The sequence below is a fragment of the Ictidomys tridecemlineatus genome, chromosome 8 (assembly GCF_052094955.1).
Source record: "Ictidomys tridecemlineatus isolate mIctTri1 chromosome 8, mIctTri1.hap1, whole genome shotgun sequence".
NCBI classification, from domain to species: domain Eukaryota; kingdom Metazoa; phylum Chordata; class Mammalia; order Rodentia; family Sciuridae; genus Ictidomys; species Ictidomys tridecemlineatus.
The window spans coordinates 12,187,142-12,203,541 of NC_135484.1; the positions used below are offsets into that span (position 1 = coordinate 12,187,142).

The 16,400-nt window shown below is 37.7% G+C and overlaps 1 protein-coding gene across 5 annotated transcripts in view; it reads left to right on the forward strand.

The window, feature by feature from the left end:
• The first annotated feature begins 502 nt into the window (after window positions 1-502).
• Window positions 503-16,400, forward strand: part of Ipcef1 (interaction protein for cytohesin exchange factors 1) — a 145,002-nt gene continuing 129,104 nt past the window's right edge. For 2 of the 5 annotated variants that reach the window (XM_078018855.1, XM_005321385.5), the window contains exon 1: window positions 508-941. In XM_078018855.1, coding sequence (XP_077874981.1) covers window positions 770-941 — 172 coding nt within the window. In that variant the 5' untranslated portion in view covers window positions 508-769. Of the gene's footprint in view, window positions 942-16,400 lie in introns of all 5 variants that reach the window. The other 3 variants (XM_078018857.1, XM_078018859.1, XM_078018856.1) reach the window with 2 other exon arrangements.

The following is a 16,400-nucleotide window of genomic DNA, read 5'->3' on the forward strand; positions in this document are numbered from 1 at the left end:
GTTCTTTTTTTCCTGACTGTCATGAAGAATATTCTTTCCCGAGAGTCTTATGCACTGATCTCTAATGTTGAAGAGGAATACAACATTTAACTCCCGATAAGCACTCCTGTTCTCCTTAGTGAATATGAATGTTAGCCATATAACATGATGGGGCCCATTTAGGAATTCTTAACATTTACAAAATGCTTATTGAATATCTCATATTTTCCAGGTGATTTGTCAGGTATTGCATTGTCAAAGAATGGACAAGATTGCTTTTGCAATTTCCTTACAATCTCGTGAATTGACACGGCCTCTTCTTGGTTAGATTCAGTTGTGGCCATTCTGTCCAGGAGAAGGATCTAAACTTGAACTCTCCTGGTAAATATGGTCAAGATTTTCCAGCTAAAGCTGGATTTTTCTTTGGAACACAGGTACCAAGACATTTTGCACTTGGATTTTCAACTTGATTAATCAACTATAGCAGCTTTTGCGTAGGTAGCAGGGACTTGAACGAAGGATTGTTGAGCAGGGTCTGAGCTGGGCACTAGAGTACTGTTTATTTTTGTTTTCTGAACACTCACAAACACTCCAAAGTTTGTGCACGTCAGTCATCTTGAAAGGAACGCCAGACCCCTGGACTCTGAGCCAAGAAACCAGAGCAGGGAGAAGCAGCCAGCTGCCACCGAGGCAGAGTAAGTGAGCTGAGCAAGTCGGGTTCATGGATTCTGGTTCTCTTGAAGTGAGTTTGCTTTTCCACTGGTGATTTGGTAGTGGCAGTGTCCTAGATATGGGGCGTGGTCATTTTCACCTTGCTTACTGGGAACAAGCTTCTTCGTCAGCTTCCCACGAGCTCACATTTCTGTGCTTAGTGGATCTGGGCCTTCTGCCCCTGGATGCCCGGCCAGTGATGCCTATTCCTGGGAGTCCCTGGAGCTCAAAGGGCAGCAAGAACCACGGAGGTAAGCCGCAGAGCAAGGACAGGCAACCATTCACATGGGCTCCTTGTTTCCAATGGCATCTCCTTTGCAGGCTGCATATATCTCAGCAACTGCAGTGGCTTCATGGCTGATGTGTGCAGTCAGCACCTTCGTCACCACCAAGAATTAATGTGTGATCTTCACCTGCTGTCTCCAGCGAAGGTGTTAAAAGCACTGTATTAGTTGTTCGTTTTGTAATGAAATAACTCTAGGAAGTGCTCTTATTATTAACTGGCTTCCTTCTTCTGATGAGGAAATAGGTACAGAGCATTTAAGAACCTGGTTTAAGGCCACACAGAAATAACATATTGAGGATTCCAACTCCAGTGTGTTGACTTTGGCGTCAGAATTTGAACCTAGGCCTGTTGAACCTGAGAGTCCATTAACATAGAGCTGCCTTGAGGGAGTATGAGATGATGTGATGTGATAGGGTGTAAGGGATACCAGGCATTTCTTATTTGTTTTAGATAAGCTTGTTTCATATTTATCCACCTTTCCCCCATTCCTGGAGCTGGGAATGATGGCAAACAACCCCACTTAGGCCGGAGGAAGCTTCTCTGGGTGGATAATAATTTTAGGAGTATTTGTTGAGGAGAATCTTGTTCCTGAGACATTTCCAGATGGAAGCTGAGGTGGGTTGGGACTGACGGTGATGAACATTTGCTTCCAAGAATTCCGATTGAAAAAGGGAAGAAAAATTTTGTTTTATTAATATTTTGTTTTTACTAAGGCATTACCAAAACATTTACTGATTTGTTCTCTTCTTAAACAGAAATTGTCTCAACACCGTAACTGGCATTGTTTGGCTAACATCAAGTTTAGCTAGAAAATTTTGGATTAGAACAACAAATGCATTTGTAATATGTATTAAATATGTAGTATGTAATATAGTATATTGGTCATCTATATCCATATATCTATTATTAATTTTGAAAAATTGTCTAATATTAATTATTTAATTACTATTGGTGATGCAAAGTTTTTAGGAAAGTTCTCTTGTGTATGTGTATGAGGGAAAACATGAACTCATGAGAGAAAAAATGAAAGGAGCGTGATAGAAATAAATTTCTATTGTAAAATGAGATGTATTACTCATGCTATTTAAATAGGAATGTAGTGTGGGGGAGGAATTGTACTTTTATGCTATCTTTATAGTTTTCTTTGTATTATCTAAGTAGCCAAGATTATAATGGTTCATGACTACTTGTGTTTTTGTGTCTATCATGTTTTTTCTACCATGTAATTGTTGACTTAAAAAATCAGAATAACCATTTTGCCAAAAAAAAAGGAAGTCAGCATTTTGAGTTTTTTGAACAATTTCCATTCATCCTTTCTGTTTATTATAAGATTGGAAAAAGGTCTTGAAAAAGGAAAAGATCAGTACATACTAAATTAGATAAAGAGAAGGAAAGAAAGAATCTGTAGGCAAGCACTTCAAATTCAACCTTATAGTAAATTTCTGTTATCAACTCACTATTTACAACTTAAATTTTAAAAATAACTATTTTTCTTTAGTGCACATATGATATACTTTATTACTAATGTTGCAGATAAGCAAGGAGAAGATAACTATGTCTCATGACCCCATAACCTTGAAATAGTCTTAATAGCATTTTGGTATAGTAAAATCTTCAATGCTTTTTCCTTTTAAAAAAATATTTGTGTGTATTTACCAAAAAATGAGTTAAAGCATACTTTGATATATTAAAGCCACATTCCTAACACATTATATATTTCAATATGTGCATAAAAGTTGGCCACTACAACCCTATATATGGAATGGGTAATGAATGGGATGTAAAGAGATCTTTCTTTTTTATAGCTGACCGGAAAAATGTTTAAATATTTGAAATTGGTAAAATACTTCCAAGAATCCACAGTTCTAACAAGTTTTCAACGAAAAAAAGTGAAGATCAGTCACGTAAATCAAAAGAAAGCCAAAGGTAGTGAAAGTTGCAGAGGGAATGTCTCCACGTGAATGTGAATGGGTAAGTTAGGGTGTCACACCGGTGGCAGCTGCTGGCATCATCTGGGAAGAGCCTGATCCTCAACAGACTTGCATTTTTCTTTGCCTGGGTGCTTGGAATCCCTGGAGAGGAGTAAGGCCCCGATCTTCATGTGTTTTAAAACCAACCTTCACTCATACAAAGAATGAGAAGGATTGAAAGATAATTTCTCATACACAGAAATTCTCTTATGTCTAAACCCAGAAAAAAATGTTGAGAATTTTCTCTGCATTAAGCATTGTGGAAAATAGGAAATAAATATTTGAAAGTAACTGTCCTTACCAATATCTTACTAATTTACTGGGACAATGAAACAAACACATGAAACATTAAACTGAAAGACTCGTGGTGATACCTGAGCGTGATACTGAACAGGGTAGAGGGTAAGAACCCGCAGAGCCAGAAAGCAGGACCCAGGAGAGTGTCAGGATGAAGGATAATCAAAACAGTGCTCAGAAGGAGGGAGAGATTTTGGGTGAGTGGGGAGGAGATGACCACTCATGTGGGGAAGAAAGACCACTCTCTTTGGCTGCCCTCTCAGCGTGCATCCTGTTTTCTAGTATGAAGGCTTAGAGCTCTCTCCCGGAGCCAGAGTAAAATGGCTCTGTATCAGGCAGCCTTATTGTAATGGGAGGAATCCTGGGGCAAAAGAGGGGAGATCTTTGCTCTGCTGGTTGCTAAGTGGGTGGAACTGAGGTTATGTTTTCAAGGTTTGGTTTCCTCAAGTGTGAAATGGGTAGCAGCATATCTTTACACACCTCTAAGGGTCATTGGGTTCCCATGAACTCATGTTTGCAAAGGTGCCTGGCAGAGTGCACAATGCTCCCATTAATGAAGTCCATTGTGATGATGGTTTATGGGATGTCCAGAGAGAAGAAAACACAACCAAGGCATGAACTATAGTACATCAGCACCAACGTGAGTGATTGTAGAGAGGGGAGCGCCTACCTGGGTAGAGCTAGCAGGGAAAGGAAGGCTGATGGATGGATCGAGGGCACCGATGCTTCTCTTTTGTCTGATTGACATGGGAAAATGGGGGGCCAGTGAGAAGGTTTGGGGAAGAAAGGGATTTGGTACCCTGAGGAGGATGTTCAATGATGGGGACAGGTTTTTGTATACTAGTGTTTACTATAATGACATTTTGAATCTTATGGGCAAAATATGTTAAATCCTCTAACATGTTCTTCCCTCTGATTGAATCTTCTCCTTATTTCATTTATTTTCCTTTTGTATCCCTGGAAGTATTGGACTCATAACTCAACAAACAAGTGAAGTAATTTTGAGAAAACATCATTAGTCCAATTGGGTCGCAGCTAGAGCTTGGACAGCCTGTGGGCTTCTATACCACTTTTACTTTTAGACCAAGGCTTACAAACCATAGATGATTTTGGTTTAATATAATCAACTCGTAATGAGTGATGATAGCAGGGTTCAGATCAAGCAGGAATGAGTGACATGTCCACACCCCCTGCAAAGGGACAGGAAGGAGAAGAGAAAGGAGAGAGTTGGAAGAATTCTCGAGCATTGTTAAGGCTACTGGCCAGATAGCCTGGAATACAGCCTGCCTGATTTTGATCTTGGCGCTCTGTTTAAACTTCGTCCACAGGCTCCATTTGGGTCCAATCTGTGCTCCACAGCTCACCCTCCTGGATTCAGCATTGATTTCATTATTGATCATGTCCACCTACTTTATTAGACTCCAAGACCTGGGATTTTCTGCCTCTTCAGCCTTGATGAGCTCTACTGCATTTCTCTCCAATTTTCCCTTGAATATTTCAACTCTGTCTTATCTGACTTGACCTCCCTAATCTCCATTACTGTCCCTGTGATTCCACACTATGATGGGAGTGCCTACCCTGAAGCTCTTGCTCTATTGCTGACTCCTCACTTAGCTTCCTCTTGCTACAGAGTCCCCCCCCCCACTCAGATCTCTAGTGTTATTATATCTCTAAAATGCCTGGACAATTAGTACCCAATATTCTTGGCTATTCTCTTTCATTCTTTGAAGAATTTGTGGAGAAGTGATCAAAGCAAATGAACTTGGTTAAATTTAATTTTTTAAAAAAAATCATTAGGTTTTCTTTCTCCTTTGCTTAGAGGTTAATATTGCTTCATCTAATCACATTGTCGAGCAGTGATGTCATAGACTTGTCCTTGGGTCCAGACAGCCTTGTTGCTTATTATTTTTCCTGGCCAGCCGTGTCCTTCTGATCAGAAAAGCTTTCCTCTTTTCCCTGCTCTTGACTTCAGTAATGGTTCCCAGAGAATCTTGGCTGTGGCCAGGTCTCTGTTCTCTGTCCCTACTCCAGGTGGCTGTACCTCTGCTCTGTGACTACACAGGCATGTTGGACAATCCTGTTGCTGAGCACTCTCTTTGGCTGCCCTCTCAGCGTGCATCCTGTTTTCTAGTATGAAGGAGAGTCTCTTTTTTTCTTACTTGAATGTCACTGCAGTGGTTTGAGGCTTTGAGTAAGAGTGATAAAGATTCAGGCTCAGTCATATGCATGGAAATGACTGCATGGGAATGTCTGTTCTCCTTTATCTTGGAGAGTTTAGAGAAATTTCATCCATATCCATTCTGAATATATGTGTCTGAATCTTAAGAGTTGACAAGTAGTGACCTGTTTCTCCAAAAGTCTTTCCCTAGGCTTTTCATTTCTGTTTTGAGTCCACTCTTTGGGAAGGAGACCTTCAATGTCCTAAATGCCTGTTCACATGAATATTTGGGCCTTGGCTGCTTTACAATCTGCTAAGTGTGCTTATGCACATTTTCTTATTTTGATACCAGAATTTCATGCTGCCTCTAGCACGACAGATAACCATACAACCTTGGAGGAAATGGACTTTGGAAAGCTTAAGTGGCCTAGATGAGGCTTGAACTTTCTAGTTCTCTCACATGAGGGTTTCTCCCTCCAAAATCATGCCATTTCCTGACCTTTATGGGTAAGTTATCTCTATTGGTTTATCATCAAGGTAAAGTTTGAATTCAGCTCTATCTTCTGTCTCAGTGTCCCCTAGCTTGGGTCACACATGGGGCATTCCTAACCTTACACTCACTGGGTCGGGAGACCCCTCCTCACTTCTCTTTGATGCTAAATACTAATGATGGCTACAACTCCAGCTGTGCCCCTTGATGATAAGGAACTGAGGTCCAAAGAGCTTTGGTGATTCCCCAGGTATGTCCAGCACAGTGGTGGTAATGCTCAGTCCATAGGCTAGATTTCTTACTTATTGACTCTCTAGTATTTAATCTGAGTTAAAATGAACACATTCTAGAAGGGAAAGGTCTCCGGGTTGTTAGGAGTTACTCACAATACTGTGTGATTGAGCAAATCAGATCCTTCCAACTCAGCGCTTATTAGGATTGCCAGACCATCTGCCCACCTGGCCCACACTGTGGGCTGGTAACTGCCTGGTCCAGACCATTGCCCGGTGTTAACTGCCCAACAACAAAGGCATCTTCTTTTCTGAAGTTTTTTTCAGCTTTTCTCACTGAGATTTCTTTCTATTAATGAACTGCAATCTTTTGCATATGAAGACGGTAGACATACTTGATTTCATTCTTCCTCCCTTTTAATACTCTTTTCTGTCAAGTCCTTGCAAATACAAGGTATTAGGTAGAGTGGGCTGTCTGTAACGGAGGAAAGATTTAAAGGAATTAGCTTGTTTGAGCATTCAACCCATGATTTCAGTTTCAGTAATGCTTCGAAGAGCGTCAGGAAATGAAGCTGATCTAACTGTGGGGGTCCTAGGCCTCTTTTATTTCCAGAAGGCTGGAGTTAATCGGTGATAACAATGCTAGGTTTGCCATTAGATCAAATTTCTTTCTATTCTCCCTGACCAAAATCCCCTCTAGGGTCCCCCCCCCCCCCCGCCAGGCCTGCTTCAAGATCTGATGATCAATGTGTTGTAAGCCTTTTGCCGGGTGGAGGAGAGACTCCGGTCATACATATTTTTAATGACATGACAACTTTTCCTGACCATGCAATGTGCCTTTTGTGCAAGAGAGCCCCTTGCCCAGTCTGTGTTTGTCTCTTGAGTCTCTTGTTGAGTGACAGCTTATTCTTAGGTTCCAAAGATGTTTGTGCAGACTGATGATCACTGCAGTGCTTTAGAAGTCTGCACAGGTGGGGCAGGGACAGCATGTAATTAGCATAGAAGATGTGGAAATTGGAGCAAAACCTCTGTAAAATGCTTGGGTCCCTGGTTTGAGTTCCTGGTTTGATTGACAAAGGAGAGCATCTCTTCCAAGTTTTTTAGGATTTTTTTTAAAATTCAAACGTTTTGAAGTACACAATCATATAAAGTGACCAATTTTAGCATGTTGACTTATGAAACTTAGGAGGCCAGATAAGTAGATAAGTATTTACCATTCATGGGTTTCAACAGAAGATGGATTTGTCTCATAGAAAGTCACCCACAGATTGGCTGTTGTGCAGAGGAAGGTGTAAAAATGCCATGCCTCCTGAAATTTCCATTGTATTCGTCCTGCATGTGATTTAATGAAAATGGTGACAGTGTCTTCTTGATGGGAATGGCATCCTCTAAATATGGAGACAAAGGACGTCTTTGTTAAGGCTCACCTGTGGCCAATAGGTTGCAGGAGATGCTGTTTTTAACCTTCAGAACTAAACAAGGCTTTTTTTTTTTTTTTTTTAACTTTCAAAAGATTGGAAGTAAAGTGTCCTAAGAAAATTCAGAGAAAACCAGAACTTATGAAGGCCCTGCTTCACAGCTAAACATACTTGTCAAGCTACTGTAAATAAAATTCTTGGATTGATTTAAAAGTTGCATAAAATAAAACTTTCTGTTAGTCTAAAGAAAGGCTATAATTTGCCGAGTCCTGCTGGAGCTCCGTTAAAATACAGCATCTGGGGCAGGGGAATGGCTTGAACTGGATCCCTTTCTCTCGCTGGTTTGGTTTTATTTTGATTGGATTTTGCGTCTCTTGTTGTTGGCTATGTCTGGATTCTATCAGAAAGGATTATCCCCACCAGGAAGTCGCCAGGTGGGGAAGCTTGAATTTTAACTGTTCTCAGCCACACATATTTCGTGTGTTTCCACCCTCTTCTTGCAGGGTTCTGAGAGTGCGCTCCTTGGGACAGAGGTATGTCGGGCTGTAGTTTTACAATGGCAACTTGAGGCTAGCTGTGAGCTAATAAGAAGTTTGGAGTCCAGAGTCGGGCCAGGAAGGATTGTGGAGTGCGCTCAAGGAAAACAAGGATTCAAAACTGAGACCTGTTGGCTTGAGCTCGCGTCGTGATTTCCTGAGGTCAGAAAATCCGTCTTCATCTGCTTCTTCAGTCTCTGGAGCCATTGGAACTTTCTCACACAAAGCTGGTGCAGAACTGTTGGGCAGTCAGTAGAGTAGGGAATTCAGGAGAAAAGAGTCTCATTTTTCTTTTTGCATAACCGATCTGGGAAGTCATGAGAAAGTCATTCATGAGAATAGTCTCCTAAAAATATTAGTCAATTTTTAAAATGATAATCTTTCCTGTTTCCCAGGAAAATTAGAATCGGAACCAACATTTTTTTTTTGTGCAGTCTGATGTCTTAGGATTCTTTCATTCTGTCATTGCTCGAGGTTTATGTTTAGTATCTTGAAAAAGCATTTAATCTATTTTCCCACTATTCATAAAGCACCATTCAGTATCACTTTATATCACATTAAGCAATCACAGAGCATACATTGAATGCTTTAATTGCCAAATTTTTAAAAAGCAAGACCAAGAATTGAGAATGATAAAGTAGAATGGGAACCAGAGACAGCATTTGCCTCAGCTCTTTCTATTTTACACATGAGAATGCTAAGGCTGAAGAGTCTTCAGTGAAGTCTCAGGATGATCTTGTGGCAGAGAGAAGAGAGGAAGATGGCCTCTAATATCAACATGCATAGAAAATCTTTAAGGTGGGGAAGAGCTCTAATTTTGGAGAAACTGGATAAGCAGCATTTCCCCATTTAACCAAAGAACTCCTTTTTTGACAGCACTGGGCAATGCTGAGGCCATCAACTTCCTATAGAAATATTTTTAGCTTGGCCAGCCTTTAACCATAATATGTATTTTAAATTTTTTTTCATTTGTCCTTTTTGGTTACACATGACAATAGAATGTATTTTGACATATCTTACATGGAGTATAACTTCCCATTTTTGTGGTTGCACACGTTGTAGAATTACACTGGTCATATATTCATATATGAATATAGGAAGGTTATGTTGGATTCATTCTACTGTCTTTCTTATTCCCATCTCCCCTTGCTTTGTCTAATCCCCTTTGTCTAATCCAGTGGACTTCTATCCCTGCCATGTGCTTAATGTGAGTTTGCATCTGCATATCAGACAGAACATTTTGCCTTTGGTTTTTTGGAATTGGCTTATTTTACTTAGTATGATAACCTCCAGTTCCATCCATTTACCAGCAAATGCCATAATTTCATTTTTCTTTATGGCTAAGTAATAATCCATTGTATATATGTACCACATTTTCTTCATCTATTCATCTGTTAAAGGGTACCTGGGTTGGTTCCATAGCTTAGCTATTGTGAATTGAGCTGCTATAAACATTGATGTGGTCGAGTCTCTATAGAATGCTGCTTTTAAGTCCTTTGGGTATATGCTGAGGAGTGGGATAACTGGGCCAAATGGTGGTTTTATTCCAAGTTTTCTGAGGAATCGCCATATTGCTTTCCATAGTGGTAGCACTGATATGCAGTCCCACCAGATATTCAAAAAGATATTTAAGTGTACACAGAGATATACATATTTGTATACAGCTGGCCTTCTAAATCTGCATGCTCCACATTCAGAAATTCAATCAACTTCAGATAGAAAATATTTAAAAAACGTGTCTGTACTTACTATGTATAGACTTCATTTTTGTGTTTTTTTTCATTAAATGATAAGTGTAACAACTATTTACATTGCTTTAGATATTGTAAGTAATCTAGATTTAAAGCATATTTGAGGATATGCCTTAGTTATAAGCAAATAATAGGCTATTTTATATAACAGATTTGACCATTTGTAGATTTTAGTATAATAGGGGTCCTGGAATCTACCCTGCAGACATTAAGGGACAACTGGCCCCAGAAATACATATATGTTCACATAGAGTCTTACACATGTGAAGGTGCATTTTTTTATCTGCTGTTCTGCATCTTGATTTTGTCATTTAATCACTGTTTCATGAATGTATTTTGAGAATAGCCTTCTGAAAAATGAAAAATTATATCCCACTGATATTTTGCTTGCCCCTTCTTTGTGATTAAATTGACCATCTTTTCTTATGTTCATGAGCCATTTGAGTTTCTTTTCTATGAACAGCCTTCTTAAGTTCTTTGTCAAATTTTCTATTGGTTTAATGGTCTTTTATAACTGATTTCTAAGAGGTCTTTATATATTAAGGAAATGAGCTCATTGTCATATGTTTTGAAATAGTTTTCTCAGTTGATCACTTGTCTTTTGACTTTATATGGTATTATTTTTGTCTGTGCAGAAAAGAACAAAACAAAACCTTTTTTTATATGTCCATATTCACTAATCTTTTTGGAATTTTGTTTTTGTGTATTATTTAGAAAACGTGTTCTCATCTCCAAAAGGAAACAAATTCTCCAACATTTACTTTTAGCAATTTTATTTCATAATATTTAATTCACCTGAAATTTATTTTTGTGAAAGGTAGCTTTATTATTTATCTTTCAGATGTCCATAGTTGAATAAGTCATATGCCCCTGCTGGTTTGAAATGGCATTTGTTTTGTATTTTAAATTTTGATGTTAAAGTATTCATTTAAAAAAATCTAATATGGAAAATTACAAACTTACAAATATAAATTAAATAACAAGATGAAGTTCCAAAGTACCCATCTCTTAGCTTCACAATTATCAACATAATCAATCTTCTCTCCATTGCCCCTTTCTCTGCATGAGTTAGAAGAAGTCAGCCATCATATAAATACTTTTTAAGATATTCTCCAATATGTATCTGTTTTAATTTGGGTTCCCCCAGAATTAAACCCTGAGATAAAGATTTGAATGCAAATCATTTTTTTGGAAATACTTTTTGGAAAGTGGCAAATTGAAGGAGCAAAGGACAGGAGATCAACATCATGTTCCCACCAGCTCAGGCCTAATCCTTTTGGGGAATTCTTGGAGGCAGCAGAGAACACCTGCCCCAGTGAAGCTCCTCCCCTGTCCACACCGGGCACAGGACCAGGGCTGTGTGTTCACTAACCTTTAGGGGTCATGGGTTGAGCGCCGCTGGAGTGGGAATGGAGTGGGCAACAGTATAAATTTTTTGGTCCCCCTCTGCTGCCATATATGTAGGGCTCTGGGGGCCTAGGGAAGCCCCAGTCAAAGGGACACAGATGCTGAGAGTAAGAGGTCAAGCAGGCACCCAAGGTGAAGGATGCAGAGTTGGCCAATCTGCTGGTATCTCTCTCTCTCTCTCTCTCTCTCTCTCTCTCTCTCTCGTTTTACTAGTATCTCTTTTAAGAAAGTATAACCACAGCATTATCAAGTCTAAAAAAACAAAACAAAACCTAATAATATTAAAGTATTCTAACTTCCCTAGTTGTTTCATACAATTTATTTTTGATTTTTAGAATTCAAGTACAGTTTATATATTGTAATTGTTAGTATATTTTAAATGCTTTTCATTTATAGGTTCCCTATTTCTTGTTGAATGTTATTTTTTTGAGCACAGTTTTTGTCTTGTCAAAGGACAAAAATGTAGTGGGAAAAATAAAGGCATGCGATATTTAGAAGGCCTACATAGCATCTTTCTCCAAATTTTCTATCTCTTCATGGAGAAAAATCTAGATTTAAATATGTATAAAGAAGTTTCTGAAGATTTTCCTCTCTCCCAGAACTTATTTATTATTTTTATTTTTTTGTTTTGTTTTGTACTTGACTATTTTGCTTCTTTACCAAATTCTCAAGTATTATTTTGTGATCTTTTTCTGATTTTTTTTTAAACATGGGAATAATGGTAACATTTATAGAATATAGATAAATGTATCAGTATAGACTAAACATTTCATATGATTATCTATGATCTTCACAAAACTCTATGTACTATATATATTTATATATAATATATATATTAATATAGATTACATACGAGAAAACTCAGGCAGAGAGGGTGATTTATCCAAGATGAACATTTGCATGGATTCATGTCAGTATTCAAGTTCAACTCAAAGTGTAACTACTGTGTAAGACTATTTTTCATCCTAAGTTTCTTTTCCTTTTAATTTTACCATTCTGAGAGAAATATATATATATTTACATATATATGTAAAATGTATATGGAGGGGCTCAATATTCTTTTATATCTACAAGAATATTGAGCCCCTCCACATAAACAAAACTAGCTCCTATTAAAGACATGAAAGAATTAGAAGTCCCATCATAATCACAAATTGAGTGACACCATGCCATGTCCCTTAGGAGTTCATAACCTTATTGGAGAAGGTTGTGCACAGGCAACAGAGGAGGGATCTTAAGCAGCACAAAGCAGTCTCCCACGGATCACAAGATGCGCGACTAGAGTAGAGAACTGAGCCCCCAACAAAAAACGGCCCCTGTCAGCTGAGGGCAGCCAGGGAAGGTGTATGAAGCGGGCTCCGTAGGGTTTTTCTTATCAGATCCCTGGTTGACCTGGGATCCTGGGGTGAAAACCATTCTGCCTTCATGTTTGGAGAGACACTTTTCTCAAGCCTTTACTTTTGTGGAGGCCCCGAACAATGATGGACTTGCTCAAGGTCACACAATTAGTAGTGAGTGGTGAGGAAGGTGACTTGAAGGAAGACCTGACACTTCTGCTCTTGTCTAGGAACATTTTCATCCCCTTCGGCTTACAACGTTGACAGTATAACTTGGGAATGGCAGGGATGTTTTATTTTAACATAAATCTATCACAATGCTCCCAATAAAATTTTTAAAAACCCAACAATCTTCAGAAAGGAAAACTTTCTCAAGTTTCCATAATTTTGAAATATGAAAAATTGCTGAGCACAGGGGCAAAATATCAACTAATAGACTTTTATTTTCGTTCTTGTCATCTTTCATTTACTCCATGCTCTGTGATCTTGATACCTAAACCACATGGAAAAATCTGACTTACTAAACAATAATGTCAACAAAATAACTTCATCAATTTCTAAGAACCTAAATGCATTCCTGTGTTTTCTCTAGATGTAAGTGCGTACATGACATTGCAATTATCATACATAGTTATTTTGTGCTTCTAGTAATATTTTTATTTTTATTTTTTTTAATATACAGATAAATTTGGCAAACTGAAGACATAACAAGTCTCTAAAATACGCTGCATTAAAATATAATCATGGCCAGAGCATGAGAAGACAAACCACAGATTGAGGGAAAATATTTGCCAAAGATATATTTGATAAAGAACTGTTGGCCCAGATCCAAAGCACTAACAACACCAAATGCTGACAAAGATATGGATCAATAGGAACCGCAGTTCCTTGCTGGTAGGAATGTAAAAACCACCAGCTTGAACCACAGTCTAGCAGTTTCTCAACAAAACTACACACACTGTTATCTTATGACCCAGGTATTATATTCCTTGCTATGTACTCATATGATTAAAAACTTATTTCTACACAAAAACCTGGATACAAATATTTATAGTAACTTCATTCAAACTTGAAAGCAACCAAATTGTCCTTTAGCAGGTAATTACATAAACTGGGGTATATCCAGGCAGTAGAATATTATTCAGCATTGTAAAGGAATGGGCTATCAGGCTATGAAAATACATGGAGGAACCGGAAATGCATATTACTAAATAAAAAGGCTACAAACTCTATGACTCTACCCATGTGACATTCTGGAAAAGGCAGAACACTGGAGTCAGTAAAAGATAAGTGGTTGTCAGGGATGTTGTATAAACTTCTTCTCCAAATTGTTCTTCTCCCATCTTTTGGTCACAGGGACAGAAAAGATGGCTAAAACAAAGGGGCTACTTTGGAGAAGAGAGGCGTTTTAGGGCAGTGAAACTCTTCTGTGATGGTAAACGCATCAGTACATGTTTGCCAAAACCTACAGAATACACAACACCAAAAAATGACCTCTGATATAAAACATGTTCTTTGGGTCGTAATGATGTGTCAAGCAGATCATGGATTGTAACAAATGTACCATTCTCATAGGGGATTTTGATAGTGGGAGAGGCTGTATTTGTGTGGGGCCAAAAGACACATAGGAATTCTCTGTACTTTTTGCTCCATTTTCCTATGAAACAGAAACTGCTGTGAAAAATAAAATCTATTGATATTTACCTTAGTCTTGATATCATGTCTATACCATTGGCACCATTATTTTTATGAAAATTCAGGAAATTTGGTTCATGGCACATAAAAAAGTTCAGTTAAAGACTGGTAAATCATATACATCATAGTAGAATGTATCAGAACTCTAACATGTTGGAGCACCCATTTTCTGAAATAAAGATCCATGAGTGAGCATGGTCGAAATGTCCAGATGTAGCCACTTGGCCAGAGGTGGACTTGAACTTGCTCAAGGAGTATCGAATCTAAGGTCATATTGCTGCCTGAACACAATCTTAGTCCACAAGTGTTGTGGTGGGTCCCCACCAACATCTGACTGGTCTTTCCCTCTCTCCCCCACTCACCCCTTTCCATGTACACCTTCCTTCTTTCTGTTTCTCAGTTTTATGGAGGCTACTCTCACTAGGATGTTGATATTTAAAAATTAAAAGTATTACTGGGGTGTAATTGATGTTTAAATAAATGGCATTTTGAAGTGTACAGTTTGACCGGTTTTGATAGATGTGTGCATGCATGAAACTGTCAGCATAGTCCAGAGCACACAATCCCTCTCTCCAACCCTTCCTGACTTCTACACCCTCAGGCAACCACTGATCTGCTCACTATTGCTGTAGTGAGTTTGCACTTTCTAGGATTTTATGTATGCTTTTGTGTCTGCCTTATTTAACTTATCATAATGATGTGGAGATTCATTCATATGTTGTATGTATTTTATTACTTTTTATTTGCTTTGTTTACACCAGTAGAGCAGTATTCTCTTATAGGAGAATCATTTGTCAATTCAGTTATAGATGTTTAAATGGTTTCATATTTTTGGTGATTGCAAATAAAGCATTTTGCATTTGTGTACAAGTCCTTGAATATGTTTATGTTTTCATTTCTCTTGGGTAAATATGTAGGAGAATGGCTGGGTTGTAACAAAGGTACATTTAAGTTTTTTAAAAATATTTTTTAGTTGTCAATGGATCTTTATTTATTTATATGTGGTGCTGCAAATTGAACCCAGTACCTCACACAGGCTAAGCAAGTGCTCTATCACTGAGCCACAACCCCAGCCCCATACATTTAAGTTTATAAAAAACTCCTAAATTATACTCTAAAGTGATTAAAACCATTTATATTCCTACAGGTATTGTTTGAGAATTGCGTTTGCTCTGTATCCTTGTCAATGCTGTCATTTCAATTTTAACCATTATAATAGCTATGCAGTGATAACATTGTGCCTTTAATTTTCAATGCTCTATTGACTAATATTATATTCTATTGACAAATGCTCTTTTTCAATGCTCTATTGACAAATAAACATGCTCATTTGACATTCGTCTTCATTCATGAAGTGTTGGTTTACATCTTTTGCAATTTTTTATTTTTTTTTATTATTATGGTTAAAGGGTCTTTATATATTCTGAATATCACATACCTATATATTCTGAGTATCACATATTTTAATGATTTGCAAGTATTTTCTCCGCAATGTATCTTCTCATTTTAATTTCTTAATTGTGTCTCTAAGAAATTCTTATTTTTGATAAAATCTTTTTTTCAGAAGTTTTATGAACACAGATTTTACATATAAATATGATCCATTTTGAGTTAATTTTGCATACATACAAGATACAAATCAAAGTAAAAGAAAATTGGTATCTATCTATCTACTTTTCTATGTATCTATCTACATCCAGTTGTTCCTGCACTATTTGTTGAAAAGATCATCCTTAACTGAGGTGTTTTTGCACCTTTGTCAAAATCAATTAATAATATATATACACGAGTCTATTCCTGGACTTTCTGTTCTGTTGATCTATTTGTCTAACCTGATGTCAGGTCATGCTCTCTTGATTACTGTAGCTATGTGTTGAAGTATGAATCAGTGATATAATTGAATTCTTATTGTTTTACAGTTATTTTTTTCCTACTCTAGGTCTTTTACATGCCATAAAAACATTAGAATCAGACTGTCAATTTGTATAAGAATCATAGCCTGCAGAAGTGTTTTGATTGGCTGTGAATTGAACTGAGAGAGCAATTTGCAGAGAATTGACATCTGAACAATATTGAATCTTCTATCTCATGGAAAAGATATATTGGTCCATTTAGTTAAGTCTTCTTAACTCTTA